Genomic DNA, 14,240 nt, shown 5'->3' on the forward strand with positions numbered 1-14,240 from the left:
GTAGAACTTGTTTATTGTACTCACTTTCCTCCCATACCATTTTTCTTAACTTCATCATGAAACAAATGTCATGTGGTCAGTCTGTCAGTCTGTGATGAGGCTCAGGGCTGGGTTAGGTGACTATTTCTGAAAGCTCAGAGAGGTGAAGGAAAAAGGACATCAGTGCTTGGATCTTATAAGCCTCACATGCAACGATAAACCCGAGTTCAAGGATCAGATTCTTAGACTGGTTTGGCTGCAAATGACAAAAAACCAACTCAAATATGTTTGGAAAAAAGAAAAAAAAAGGATTTATTGTTTCAAATAACTGAAAATTGTATGGGCAATAGTTTTGGGCATGGCTGGGTCCAAATGCTCAAACAGCATTGCCAGGAATCCATCTGTCTCCGTTCCTCAGCTTTGCCTTCCTCTCTGTGGGCCTCATTACCAGGCAAGTCCTGGAGCTGGTGGCAAAGATGGCTGCCTGCAGCTCCAACTATATCCCCACTGGTCTGGCCTCTGAAACAGAAAGAGCAAGTCTGCTTTCCATGAGTTCTAGCAACTGCTCTTGGATTGAGTCTCATGGGCTTGGCTTTTATGATGAGCCTGTGTTAGGAAAATGGAGTTGCTCTCACAGGCCCAGCCTTATTCATAGACCCCATCCTGGAACCAGAAGTTGGGATCAGACCCCAACATACGCAGACTCTTAAGAAAGGAAGGGGGTTGGTTGCACAACAGTGTGAGTGTACTTAACACTACTGAGTTGGACACCTAAAAACGGTTAAGATGATCACTTTCGGCCAGGCGCGGTGGCTCACCCCTGTAATCCCAGCACTTTGGGAGGCCGAGGCGGGCGGATCACCTGAGGTCAGGAGTTCGAGACCAGCCTGGCCAACATGGCGAAACCCCATCTCTACTAAAAATACAAAAATTAGCCGGGCGTGGTGGTGCGCGCCTGTAATCCCAGCCACTCAGGAGGCTGAGGCAGGAGAATCGCTTGAACCTTGGAGGCTGAGGTTGCAGTGAGCCGAGATCACGCCACTGCACTCCAGCCGAAGCGACAAGAGCGAAACTCCGTCTCAAAAAAAAGATAATCGCTTTCATGTTTTGTGTATTTTACTACAATTAAACATTTTCTAAAGAAAAAAAGGAAAGAAAGGGCTGCTTTTCTCAAAGGGGAATTGAGGAGTTGTTACCAGAAGGAGAAATGAATGTGAGTAGGCGAAACCAACCAATTTCCAGAGCAAACGGAGTCAGGTGCTGAGACCAAACCAATGTGCCATTTCTGACTTTAATGCCTGAGGGATTTTAGACTGAACAGAGTGAAGAAAGGAGGAAGTGGAACCTTGTCATGGTCCTCACCCACGAGCTGGGCGCGAGGAGCGGCTGGTACTGGATGGGCTCCATGCGGCCGCAAAGCCTGGTGAGGTCACAGGGACTCCCCTCCTCCAGCCCCAACCCAAAAGGTTGCCTAAGGCAGGTGCTGCGCCATGTGCACCAAACTTTCTGCAGCCACCTCCAAGAAAGAGGGATTTCTCCCAGGAGAGAGCACGTAAGGCTCCGTCTTTTCACCTGTCTATTCTCAAGCAGGACCTGAGTATCTGAGGCAGCCCCACACCCACAGTGCCTGGCAGGGGCTCACCCTGGGGTACACATCGTGTTCTCCTAAGCTCATGTCACTCCATTTGAGATATCAACTGGACACGGACTCCTGCTGATCCTCCTACTGTCATTCACTCCTCTCCTGGTCCAGCCCTGATCCCTGAGATTTCTTCTGCCCTTCCAGTGTCTCCCCTCCGTGGTCCTCGGACACCAGGGCTGAGCCTTTTCCCTCGGCCCTGCAGGGTCAGTGGGGAGTGGGGCTTTCCCTGTCTGGCCCTGGACCACGTCCTTCAACTTCAGCAAGTTAGTGGCCTCCCGGTCACCAGCCAGCCTGGCGCCCTGAGACCTCCTCACAGGCCTCCCCCAGTGGCCTTTCTCTTGTTCTAGGTCATTGGGCCCTTCCTCAGGTCCTTAAACTGATGCTTCCATTTGGCTTCTCATCTCCTTCCAAATCCCTAGTTTTCTTCTAGGCTCTCTGCCTCCTTTAGAAGGCCTCTGGCAGCTCCCATCTTGCTTCGCCTCCACAGAAGGCCATGGTCCCATGATCTACTCAGGAGCGCTGTTCAGAATATCAGGCACCGTGTGGCACAGCTACTCAGGAGGCTGAGGCAGGAGAATCGCTCGAATCCCAGAGGCGGAGGTTGCAGTGAGCCAAGTTCACGCCACTGCACTCTAGCCTGGGTAACAGAGCGAGACCTTGTCTCAAAAAACAAAAGAAAAGTTAAATCACTTGATATGCATTCTGAAATATTTAGAGGAAAGTATATCAATGACTGCAATGTACTTCAAAATGCACAATGAGGCCGGGCACAGTGGCTCACGCCTGCAATCCCAGCACTTTGGGAGGCCAGGGCAGGCAGATCACCTGAGGTCAGGAGTTTGAGACCAATCTGGCCAACATGGTGAAACCCCATCTCTACTAAAAATACAAAAATTAGCCAGGTGTGATGGTGATCTGTGGTGATCTGGTGCCTGTGATCCCAGCTACTCAGGAGGCTGAGGCAGGAGAATCTCTTGAATCCCAGAGGTGAAGGTCGCAGTGAGTGGAGATTGTGCCATTGCACTCCAGCCTGGTGACAGAGTGAGACTCTGTCTCAAAAAAAAAGAAAGAAAGAAATGCAGCGTGGGTGGTGCTGTGTGCCTGTAGCCCCAGCTACTCGGTAGCCTTAGGTGGGAGGACTACTTGAGGAGGAGCTTGCAGCTGTAGTGTGCTACAATCCCGTCTGTGAATAACTACTGCACTCCAGCCTGGGCAACATAGCGAGACCTCTGAAAAAAGAAGAAGAAAGAAAGATGGACAGAAGGATAGATAGATGGATAGTATGTTGTTGGGGAAAAGCTAAATGACTAACAGTACCTAGTAACTGTTCACATTCCTTGTTATAATCATAAAAACCAAATAATAAGAAATTAGAAAACTTCCATTGGAACAGTAACTACCTGAAATACACTGTCACATGAATTACCGGGTTATTGCTCCACTGAACTATTCGTTTGTGATGAGGAGGTGATACCAGCACTGAGCCTGGCAGGATGAATAAGAGCTTTGTAGGTGAACGAGACCAGCAAAGGAGCCTTTCCCACAGAGGAAAGAGTATGTGGGCATGCGTGATTTAGTCAAGGAGTGCAGGCATCCCAGGGTGGCTGGGCTTGCGGAATTGAGGTTGAGTTGATGCAGAAGTCACAGACCCGGGTCTGAATTGTGGCTCTAACATTCTCTAGCTCTACGGCCTAAACCTATGTGAGCCTCCGTTGACCAAGTGTGAAATGGGGATGACAACATTTGCCTGCTAGGATTTTTGTGGGAATTATACGTAAAGCACCTGGTACAGCCATGTTCTAAGGTGAGCACTCGGTAAGCGTGAGCTGTCACAGTGAGGAGCCCGGACAGAATCTGGGAGCCATTATGCAGACCTCGAACAGCACTGAGTTGACCTTTGAATTGGCCTCTTGTCAGGAATCCGGGTCATTTCATTCTTCAGCTGTACAGGTTCTCAGGGAAACCAAGTAGTCGAGGTGGGGAGATGTATTTTCATTGTTTTTCCACTGTGGCCACTAAGCCGCTGTCATCACCCATAGTTGCGGCCAACAGTCTACCCTGGACTCTGGGTACTCTTTTCTCCCTGGACATCCCAGGGTCCACACGCTGCAGCTCCCAGGGGTGGGAGAAGGGGCGAAAGCTCCTCCTCCTTCACTGTATTTCCTTCAACACCAGCTCGCTGTTTGCACAGAAGAACTCCGCTTTCCCTTTGATTAATGCACCACTTTGTCTCACTACAGAAAGTGTCTGTCCGCCTCCAGCGGGGGAGTGTTCTCCCACGGGCCTTGGAGGACTTGGAGGTGGGGGTCCCCCGCCCACTGAACTGGAGTCCAAAACATTCCCTCACACTGACAAAGCCTTTCATCACACACTGTCTCATTCCGCCTTGACACAACCCCGTGAGGTCAGCAAGGCTAGTGTCGTCCTCCACGGCCACCACCAGAGTGAAGGAGCCAGACTTGGGCCCAGGTCTCCTTCCCCAGCCCAGGGTCCCTTCCTCTACACAGATGCCACCTGCTCCTTCGTGTCGAGAAGGGCGGTGGCAGGTGGTCGCTCCCTCGGAAGTGACCAGCGGGAACAAATTCATGATGCTGAAGGGAAATTAGACGCTACTGCGTTATGCGGCTGAGTGCCCATCAGCAGAGGTTATGTGGGTCTCTCCTATAGAAAGGTGACACCGAGGACCCAGCCCCAGCCACCACCAGCATGCCAGGGCGAGGTGTCACTTCCCAGTGGGGGCAGGTTTGCATTCGTTAAGACCTGTGGCCAGATGCAGCCTGTGGGCATGGAACAGGACAAGGGGAACTGCCCTCTGCTGGCCCTACCAGGCCGATGCCGACCACATGGGGAAGCCAGTTGGCTTATTGGTGGCCCTGAGGAAATGAGGGCTGAGCAGGGAGGTGCTCAAGACCGGCTCCTCACACTGGCTGTCTGGAGTCGCTGTGGGAAGGGCCCAAGGGAAGAAGGGTTGCTGTGGCCCCTAAATCCCCCTCCAGGTGGAGGCAGAGCCTCATGCATTCCCAGAGCGTCCCTTGTCACAAGCCCCAGTAGAGCCCAGGCTGACCAGGAGTGTGAGGCTCGGGTGGGAACCAGAGATCTGCGTTTAACCAGTGCTGGGAACCATGGCACTGCCTTCCCCGAGCCACCGTGCGCCTCTCATTTCACCTCTCTGGCCTGCATATTCTTTTAGCAAACTTGGGGATTGTACTACACATTCTGCTTTACACTTTCCATTCCTTGATATTATTTTATTATGAACATCTTTCTGCGTCAATCAATATATTGCTACCAAAGCATTTGTTATCACACCACGTCATTCCTGTCGTGTAGTTTCATCATAAGTGATTCAGCCAGTGCTCCCATTATTGGACTTTTCATGGTTTCCACTTTGTTATTATTATTACTAATGTTACAATGAATACTCCTTTTAAAATATTTTTATGTACATTGTATTTCCTTAGGATAAATTCCTAGACATTGAATCAAAGAGAATCCACACTTTTAAGGTCTTTGATAAATTGTGCTAAATTGTCCTTCAGAAAAAGCGTGCCAATTTTCTGTTCTACCTGCAGGCAGGGTGTGAGACAGTTCTTGGGGGGAAAAAATTCAAAACCTTTGTATTGCCTATATTTTAACAAATTCATTATTAAGAGAAAGCTAGAGAAGCAAATCACAAGCTCTAATTCACACATCACAATTCTAAATGTTTGCTGTTCCAGTCCTCAATTTCAGGTTCTTGTTAACGCATCCACCATTTGAATATTCACTTTTTCAAAATACAGGAATGTATTAATTTACCAAAGATCACAATCGGTTTTTTTCTTTTTTATTTTTTGAGATGGACTCCTACTTCGTTGCCCAGGCTGCAGTGCAATGGCAGGGTCTCGGCTCACGGAAACCTCCGCCTCCCCGGTTCAAGTGATTCTCTTGGCTCAGCCTCCCGAGTAGCTGGAATTACAGGTGCCTGCCACTATGCCCGGCTAATTTTTGTATTTTCAGTAGGGACGGGGTTTCACCATGTTGGCCAGGCTGATCTCAAACTCCTGACCTCAGGTGATCCACCCACCTCGGCCTCCCAAAGTGCTGGGATTACAAGCGTGAGCCACCGCGCCCAGCCACCTGGCTAATTTTTGTATTTTTAGTAGACACGGGATTTCTCTATGTTGGCCAGGCTGGTCTCGAACCCCTGATCTCAGGTGATCCACCCACCTCGGACTCCCAAAGTGCTGGGATTACAGGTGTGAGCCACTGTGCCCAGCCTGTATTTCCATTTTTAACATGACAAATGTTTCCTAAGCACCTTTCTGAGAAAAGTGTTTGAAAAAGATACGTTAGTAATTCCTGAAAATATGGGAACAAAGATTACCATAATTTTACCTCTGTTTTCAGGAACATTTATTTCATTTTCCTTGTTTTTAAATGTGAGTACTTTAAAACTTACAGAAAAGTTTACAAGAAAGTACAATGCTGGCCGGGCGCGGTGGCTTAAGCCTGTAATCCCAGCACTTTGGGAGGCCGAGACGGGCGGATCACGAGGTCAGGAGATCGAGACCATCCTGGCTAACACGGTGAAACCCCGTCTCTACTAAGAAATACAAAAAATAGCCGGGCGAGGTGGCAGCGCCTGTAGTCCCAGCTACTCGGGAGGCTGAGGCCGGAGAATGGCGTGAACCCGGGAGGCGGAGCTTGCAGTGAGCCGAGATCCGGCCACGGCACTCCAGCCTGGGCTACAGAGCGAGACTCCGTCTCAAAAAAAAAAAAAGTAAATAAATAAATAAATAAATAAATAAATAAATAAATAAATAAAAGAAAGTACAATGCTAAATTTACTGAGTAGTAATATTTTGCTTTACCATCTCTATTGAGCCATTCGAAGGTAGGTTACATAAATTACGGACACCATGAAAGTGCCCTGTAAGTGCTTCAGCCTCCCAAAGTGCTGGGATTACAGGCTTGAGCCACCGCACCTGGTCGCAAAGAAACATAATTTCTAAAACAAAGGAGACTCTTCGCAGCGGCTGCAGGTTCTTCTTCCTCACTGTCAGTGTTCTCTTGTTGCAGAATACAACCTCCATTCATGTTGTTTTTATGAATGAATCTTTTTACCACTTTGTTGCTATGACCAGGTCTGGAGGCTGAAAACCATGTTGTCTTCTCTGCCTAAAAAGCAACACCACATCTTCATAGACAAGGTTGGTTATGGAGTAGACTCACGGCATTCCATAACTAGTTAGAATGCAGCAGTGTTCCAAATGGGCCAAACCTTGTCAAGACAGGAGCAACAGGCAACTCAGGGTCCCGGAACACTCACCAGCTGGCAGCCCCTCGGGAAGCTCCCGGGCTTTCCACCCGTTCCGGGATGCTGGGCACGTGCTGGCTTAGATGCCCTCACAGCTGCAGGCGCTGTGGCGTGGCCCTCAGCCCTGAGGATGTGTGGGGGGAGAGGAAGCAAGTCCTGTACTCGCAGGGGATGAGTCATGGAATTTCGCAGGGAGATATGGCAAGCCGATTGTTTACCTTGGACTCTGCAGTGCTATGGCTCTGAGGAAGCTCTCTGCAGCTACACACTCTAGGAAGTGGGTTTCTCAACCTCAGTGGTCAGTATTTTGAAAGCCTTTTATTTCTTTACAGTCATTACATCTAATTTAGCACTGGGTCATGGCCATTCTCACATGATTGTATCAGGCAAGGTCCAACCAGGAAACAGAAACTGCCCAGATTATTTAAAACAGAGGATATTGAATGCAAGAAAGTGGCAACACATGATGGAAGAGGCTGAGAAGGCGAATCAGCAAATACCCAGTCAACACAGCGACGAGCAGCTTCAGGAAGCTTCTTATCCTCACCCTAACTCGGTAGGGTGAGGATGAGAGGAGGAGGTAGGCCAGGCACCGCGGCTCACGCCTGCAATCTCAGCACTTTGGGAGGTCAAGGCTGGTGGATCACCTGAGGTCATGAGTTCAAGACCAGCCTGGCCATCAAGGTGAAACCTCATCTCTACTGAAAATACAAAAATTAGCCAGGTGTGGTGGCGCGTGCCTGTAATCCCAGCTACTCGGGAGGCTGAGGCAGGAGAATGGCGTGAACCGGGGGAGGCGGAGGTTGCAGTGAGGCAGGATTGCAACATTGTACTCCAACCTGGGCAACAAGAACAAAACTCTGTCTCAAAAACACAAAAAACAAAAAGAGGAGGAGGTGGTGTCACCAGAGCCTGGGGTCAGCGGAAGAAACTCTAGGATGTCTCTGTCCAAGGCAGAGAGGAAGGGAGAGAAATACTCTGGACTCTTTCTGCCCTCTGCTCTCTGACCTCCGGGAGTGGCTTCCGTTGACTAAACCGCTGGAGGCCAGGTGACAGCAGCGTTCGAGATTCAGAGCCTTCAGAAGTCAGAGCCCTGCCACACCGAGGGCAGCAGGGAAGGGGAAGGCATGGCTCTGGGGACAAACTGCTGTGAGCCAGCACAGTTGTCTGTGCCCAAAGTTAGCCTTGCTCTGCAACTTATGAATGTAGTTTTTGATTGAACCTTCCTGCATACCTTTTACACATCTGGTTGGTGTAATTCATCCTTCCAGCCACATTACTCAGGCCTTTATTTTAGACTTTGTGGAGCTGCTGAATTACCTTGGAGATTACACAGGAACAACCAGCACTCAGTCAAGTCACTGGTGTTTGAAACTCACAAGTCGTAATTAATAATTGTGTTACTACCTTTACAGCTACGAAGCCCTTTCACATACATGAGACTGGTTTATTCTCATGCAACTCTGGAATAGTTATCGTTACTCCCATTTTGTAGATGGATTCTCCGAGTCTTGGAGACTTTGAATTCCTGAAGGACAAATAACAAACAACAGAGGCGGAATTCAAACTCTAGTCTGCTTGGTTCCAAATTCCCTGATCTTCCCATGATATCCTGTGCTTCCTGCCAGAAGGAGCTACCCAGGGCCACAGCAAGAGTTTTTCTGGGCCAGTTGGCTGAGTTTAGGAGGAAGGAGAGGATATGTTTTAAACTTGCAAAATTCTAGATGACCCATAAATTAAAATGCCGTTGCTGAGTGTGACGCGAGGCCTGTCTTGCCTTCCAGTCTGAAGGTTACCTCCTCACTGAAGGACCTGCACTCTTGCCCCTTACACATCTAGATTCAGTTCTTCAATATACAGGGCTGGCTGTTCTAGAAAGATCGGAGTCGCAGCAGTGGGTGCCACCCCACACCTGACAGAGGCGGGCAGGAGGCAGGGAGGGTTCTTACCTCCCCATCTCCCTCAATAAAATTCAGGATGCCCAGTGAAATTTGAATGTCAGATAGACAATTTGTTGGTATAAGGATGTATCTAGCATTGAAATGATGCCTTGTAATTTACTAAATCTGAAACTATGCAACCTCATCTCATGGTGGGCAGTGATGTGATCCCAGGTTTCAGGGGCGTGGGGGCGGGGAAGGGTGATGGATTCTGAGGTTAGGAACCCATACAGCTCTACTTTTGCCCTCTCTCCCCTGTGCCGGCCACAGGGTAGTGATTCCTGTGTGGGTGCAGAGGCAGAAGTGGGTCTGGAAGGGGATTCCCAGTGTCTGGCAAGTTCTGGTGAATTCCGCATTGGAGGTTCTCTCTGTAGTAAGGGGAGTTGGCCTGGCCTGAAGTGAAAGCTGGCTTACCCGGTTTCATTTGGCTCTTCAGTTAGTCTGTTTGCACTGGTGGGCATTCAAATCTGATCAAGAAGGTAAAATGAGCCTTCAGGATCCCTAAATACATGTGAAGAAAGGAAAGAGGAGGCCCCTGAGTGGCTGGAGCGAGCAGGTGGGATGAGCTGGTGCCGCTGGCCCAGGAGAAGATGGGAGGGCACACACTGGGCCTCAGGTGGGTGTCAAGGAAGGGGACAGACGGAATGCTGGGGCCGGCTCTTGCTGCTGGGTCTGCAGAATGCAGAGCTGGGGGCCCGCACCAGGCGTCAGGTCCCCAGCAGGGCAGCAGTGAGTGCAGCCTCACTGCTGGGAGCGTCTGCCCTGCTCACTCATCAGAGCTCAGGGAGCTCGGGGGCTGCTCTCAGCCCTGCCGCTAAGGCCATCCACAACCTCTAGTAGTGTCTCCGGGCCTTTGTTCACCTGGCAAATGTGATGAGTATATTGCGTTTCCTTTTTGGCTCCTCTTAGTTCTGAGTCTCTGCTGGTGTGTGTATACCTTCAAGCCTCCTCATTACCACTGTTCTGTGTGCACCGGCCAGACAAGAGGGCTGGCAACCTCGTTTCGTTAACCGTCTTTATTCTATCCAAAGTTTTCTTCTTCATTTTCCTCTCCATTTTTCCCCCTGTCCAGGCAAAACATCAAACCTCTTTTTCCAAAGGGTCATAGTGAAATGAGTTAACCGAAGAGGTCAGCCTCACATCAGCTGCTGAGTAGTAACTCTGTGGGACAGGGGCTCCAATCCGTTTCCAGTCTCAGTCCACTCTCCGATTGTTCATTCACTCACTCAGCAAGGACTTCCTGAGCTCACGGGATGCCTCAGGCCGATCCGAGCTGGAGGCAGGAACACTTCAGCAGAATTACGAAATATGGGAAACTCCAGGTGACCGGAGGCCTGGTTACTCAAGCCTTATGCTTCTCCCTTCTGTGCTGGACTCAGTGAAGTTTAGTGTTCAGCCACCCGTCCATCAAAGGGTAGAGGCAAAATGAAATTGAGTCCTTGTCAACAGTTTCAGTGAAAGGCTGGAAGTCTTGGCTACATGGAGGTATTTGAGTAGCCCGTGGGCTGCACCTCTGTGGAGCTGTGAGCTCCGTCGAGCTCCAAGACCACATAGAACTGGAAATGGCTCCTTCTCCCGAGAATACAAACAGCCCCCCGGGATGTCCTTCTCTGACTTGCTTCTTCCCTGCTCTCCGTCCACAGGGCTGCCCTTGAGATGGAGTTGCTGCCCCTCTGGCTCTGCCTGGGTTTTCACTTCTTGACAGTGGACTGGAGGGACAGAAGTGTAACGGCCACAGCAGCTTCCCAACGGGGCTGTAAGTTGGTGAGTTTTCCCTTGAACCCTGATCTGTCAGTTGCTCCTGTCCTGACAAAGCTTGGTCCATTCAGAAAAAGCTGACGGATTGTCCATCGGGAAGGGCAGAGAATGAAGGAGCCTGAATCACTCTGTGCCTGCCTAGCACAGTGCCATGTGCAGCTGCCCGTTAACCACAGGAGTTTAAGCTGCTGCCTGGGAGACAGTCCCTGCCCCACCCTTCTCACACCTGCTGAGGATAGGAGGCATCCGGGACCAGCCTAGGGCAGCCTTCCAGAACAAGAACAACTTGTTAAAAATCTGGATGATTCAGGCCGGGCACGGTGGCTCACGCCTGTAATCCCAGCACTTTGGGAGGCTGAGGCAGGCAGATCAATTGAGCCCAGGAGTTCAAGACCAGTCTGGGCAACATGGCGGAACCACATCTCTACAAAATACAAGAATCAGTCAGGTGTGGTGGCACACGCCTATAGTCCCAGCTACTTGGGAGGCTGAGATGTGAGGATGGCTTGAGCCCGGGAAGTGGAGGTTGCAGTGAGCTGAAATCATGCCTCTGCACTCCAACCTAGGTGATGGAGCAAGACCTTGTCTTTAAAAAAAGAAAAGAAAAGAAAAATTCTGGGCGCGGTGGCTCATGCCTGTCATCCCAGCACTTTGGGAGGCCAAGGCGAGTGGATCACCTGAGCTCAGGAGTTCGAGACCCGCCTGGCCAACATGGTGAAACCCTGTCTCTACTAAATTAGCTGGGCGTGATGGTGCATGCCTGTAATCCCAGCTACTCAGGCGGCTGAGGCAGAGAATCGCTTAAACCCAGGAGGCGGAGGTTGCCATGAGCCGAGATCACACCTCTGCACTCCATCCTGGGTGACAGAGTGAGACTCTGTCTCAAAAAAAGAAAAAAACAAACAAAACAAAAAACTGAATGATTGAGCTGCACTGATGGTATGAGAATATCTGGGTGAGGTGCATGAAGGCTGGAGAAGCCCGCCTCAGAGTTTGTGGACGGGTTGACAGCTAAGGCTTACATAGCTGTAGGGAGGGTTTGCTGCCATGTTGTACCACAGAGCAGCAGCCTGGACCATGCTCGGGCTAACAAGACCCACAGAGTGGATACCCAAGCCTTTACGGGTGCCTTCTCTAGGGCTTTCACCCTATATGTGAAAATAGACTTGGGTCAAAATTGAGAAATTCCTAGTAATTGTCTCCTTCACCTATATAACAATGATATCAAAAATCTGCTTGAGAAACACATATTTAGGCCAGGTGCGGTGGCTCACGCCTGTCATCCCAGCACTTTGGGAGGCCGAGGTGGGCAGATCACGAGGTCAAGAGGTCAAGACCAGCCTGGCCAACACAGTAAAACCCCGTCTCTACTAAAAATACAAAAATTACCCAGGTATGGTGGCACGTGCGTATAGTCCCAGCTGCTTGGGAGGCTGCTGAGGAAGATCGCTTGAACCTGGGAGGCAGAGGTTGCAGTGAGCTGACATCACGCCACTGCACTCCAGCCTGGGTGACACAGTGATACTCTGTCTCAAAAAAAGAAAGAAAGAAAGAAACACATATTTCTTTTTTTTTTTTTTTCTTTGAGACGGAGTCTCACTCTGTCGCCCAGGCTGGAGTGCAGTGGCCGGATCTCAGCTCACTGCAAGCTCCGCCTCCCGGGTTTACGCCATTCTCCTGCCTCAGCCTCCCGAGTAGCTAGGACTACAGGCGCCCACCACCTCGCCCGGCTAGTTTTTTGTATTTTTTAGTAGAGAGGGGGTTTCACCGTGTTGGCCAGGATGGTCTCGATCTCCTGACCTCATGATCCACCCATCTCGGCCTCCCAAAGTGCTGGGATTACAGGCTTGAGCCACTGCTCTCGGCCGAAACACATATTTCATAAACATTTCTTGAACCATATTATATACTAGGCACTGGGAAGACAAATTGGATGTCAGGGCTAACACATTCAAATATGTATTCTTAAAGCAGATTAATCTTTAACACCCAACTGTCATGGTTTTTAACCTCTTTTAGTAGTAACCTATAACCACTGTGCTAGAGTATATTCCAGTATGACATAGGAGTTACGAGCTAGACTGGCCCAGTTTAAAACCCAGCCCCACCCTTAGCTAGTGACATTGGGGCCCTCTAGGCCATAGTTTCTCCATCTGTAGAATATATACGTAATAATAATATCTACCAATAACATCATGCTGTGTTGATTGATGATTAAATGAGTTAATACATGTAAAGCACTCAGGACAGTGCCTGGTAGATAGTAAGTGCTATGCGTTTATCCATTATCACTCATATTATTATTAATCTCTGCTATGTTTGACCTCCAGCATTCTCTTACAGAGGCAATAAAGGATTAACTGCACAGTAGTTATTCAGGGGTTCCCAGGCACAGGAAGAGGAGAGATAAATGAATAGCCTTTCAGAGTTCAGGCTAGACCCTCTGCTTGGCACTGTCTGGCCCAGTGGGCAGGAGTAGAGAATTGGCTGCCAGGGAGCCCAAAGAGTGAGTTTCCTGCAGCTGTTCCGAGTTGAGGACTGAGAATTGGAGAGTCTGGGTGCCCTTCACTCGCCCTCATCACAGCATCTATTTGACCTCATTAGAAAGTAAACGTTGGCCAGGTGTGGTGGCTCACACCTGTAATCCTAGCACTTTGGGAGGCTGAAGCAGGCGGATCACCTGAGGTCAGGAGTTTGAGACCAGCCTGACCAACATGGTGAAATCCTGTCTCTACTATAAATACAAAAATTAGCCAGGCGTGGTGGCAGGCGCCTGTGATCTCAGCTACTTGGAGGCTGAGGCAGGAGAATCGCTTGAACCAGGGAGGCCGAGGTTGCAGTGAGCTGAGATCACACCACTGCACTCCAGCCTGAGCAAGAGGGCAAGACTCCGTCTCAAAAAAGAAAGAAAAAAGAAAGAAAGTGGACATGGTAAGCTTTTCTGGGATGGCCATGTGGTCCTTCTACATCACTTCAGTGGGGCCACTGGGAGTTGCAGAGGTGTGACCCCCAACTGCAGCAGCTGTGGAGAAACAGCGTCCCACAGCGTGAAGAAAGCCCCTGACATTCTCCAGTGAGTCCCCACACAGGGAGGAGAGCAACACTCACTCACATAAAGACACACACCTGGCCGGGCACGGTAGCTCACGCCGGTAATCCTAGCACTTGGGGAGGCCAAGGCGGGTGGATCACCTGAGGTCAGGGGTTTGAAACCAACCTGGCCAACATGGCAAAACCCTGCCTCTACTAAAAATGCAAAATTAGCTTGGCATGGTGGTGGGCATCTGTAATCCCAGCTACTTGGTAGGCTAAGGCTGGAGAATCGCTTGAACCCGGGGGGCAGAGGTTGCAGTGAGCCGAGATGGCACCACTGCACTCCAGCCTGGACGACAAGAGTAAGACTCTGTCTCAGAAAAAAAAAAAAAAGTAAATTATCTTCCAGAGTAATTTGTAATTATAATGCAATCCCAATCAAAATACCAAAGAGGGAGGGGGGATGTGGAAAGACCTTGGCAAATCCATTCGAATGTTCATCTGGAAATTAGAGAAACCCAAATGCTCAGCAGTAGGAAATGACTTAATTAGATCATCCTAATAATTAGAGCTAACATTCATGAAGCAC

General features: G+C 49.7%; 1 protein-coding gene across 4 annotated transcripts in view; it reads left to right on the top strand.

Moving 5' to 3' along the window:
• Window positions 1-14,240, top strand: part of LOC105470781 (negative regulator of reactive oxygen species) — a 58,565-nt gene that overhangs the window by 40,264 nt on the left and 4,061 nt on the right. For 2 of the 4 annotated variants that reach the window (XM_071090571.1, XM_011723015.3), the window contains exon 2: window positions 10,504-10,624. In XM_071090571.1, coding sequence (XP_070946672.1) covers window positions 10,517-10,624 — 108 coding nt within the window. In that variant the 5' untranslated portion in view covers window positions 10,504-10,516. Of the gene's footprint in view, window positions 1-2,722; window positions 3,426-9,125; window positions 9,477-10,503; window positions 10,625-14,240 lie in introns of those variants that run through there. The other 2 variants (XM_071090573.1, XM_071090572.1) reach the window with 2 other exon arrangements.

Source organism: Macaca nemestrina, chromosome 2, assembly GCF_043159975.1.
Source record: "Macaca nemestrina isolate mMacNem1 chromosome 2, mMacNem.hap1, whole genome shotgun sequence".
Lineage (NCBI taxonomy): Eukaryota > Metazoa > Chordata > Mammalia > Primates > Cercopithecidae > Macaca > Macaca nemestrina.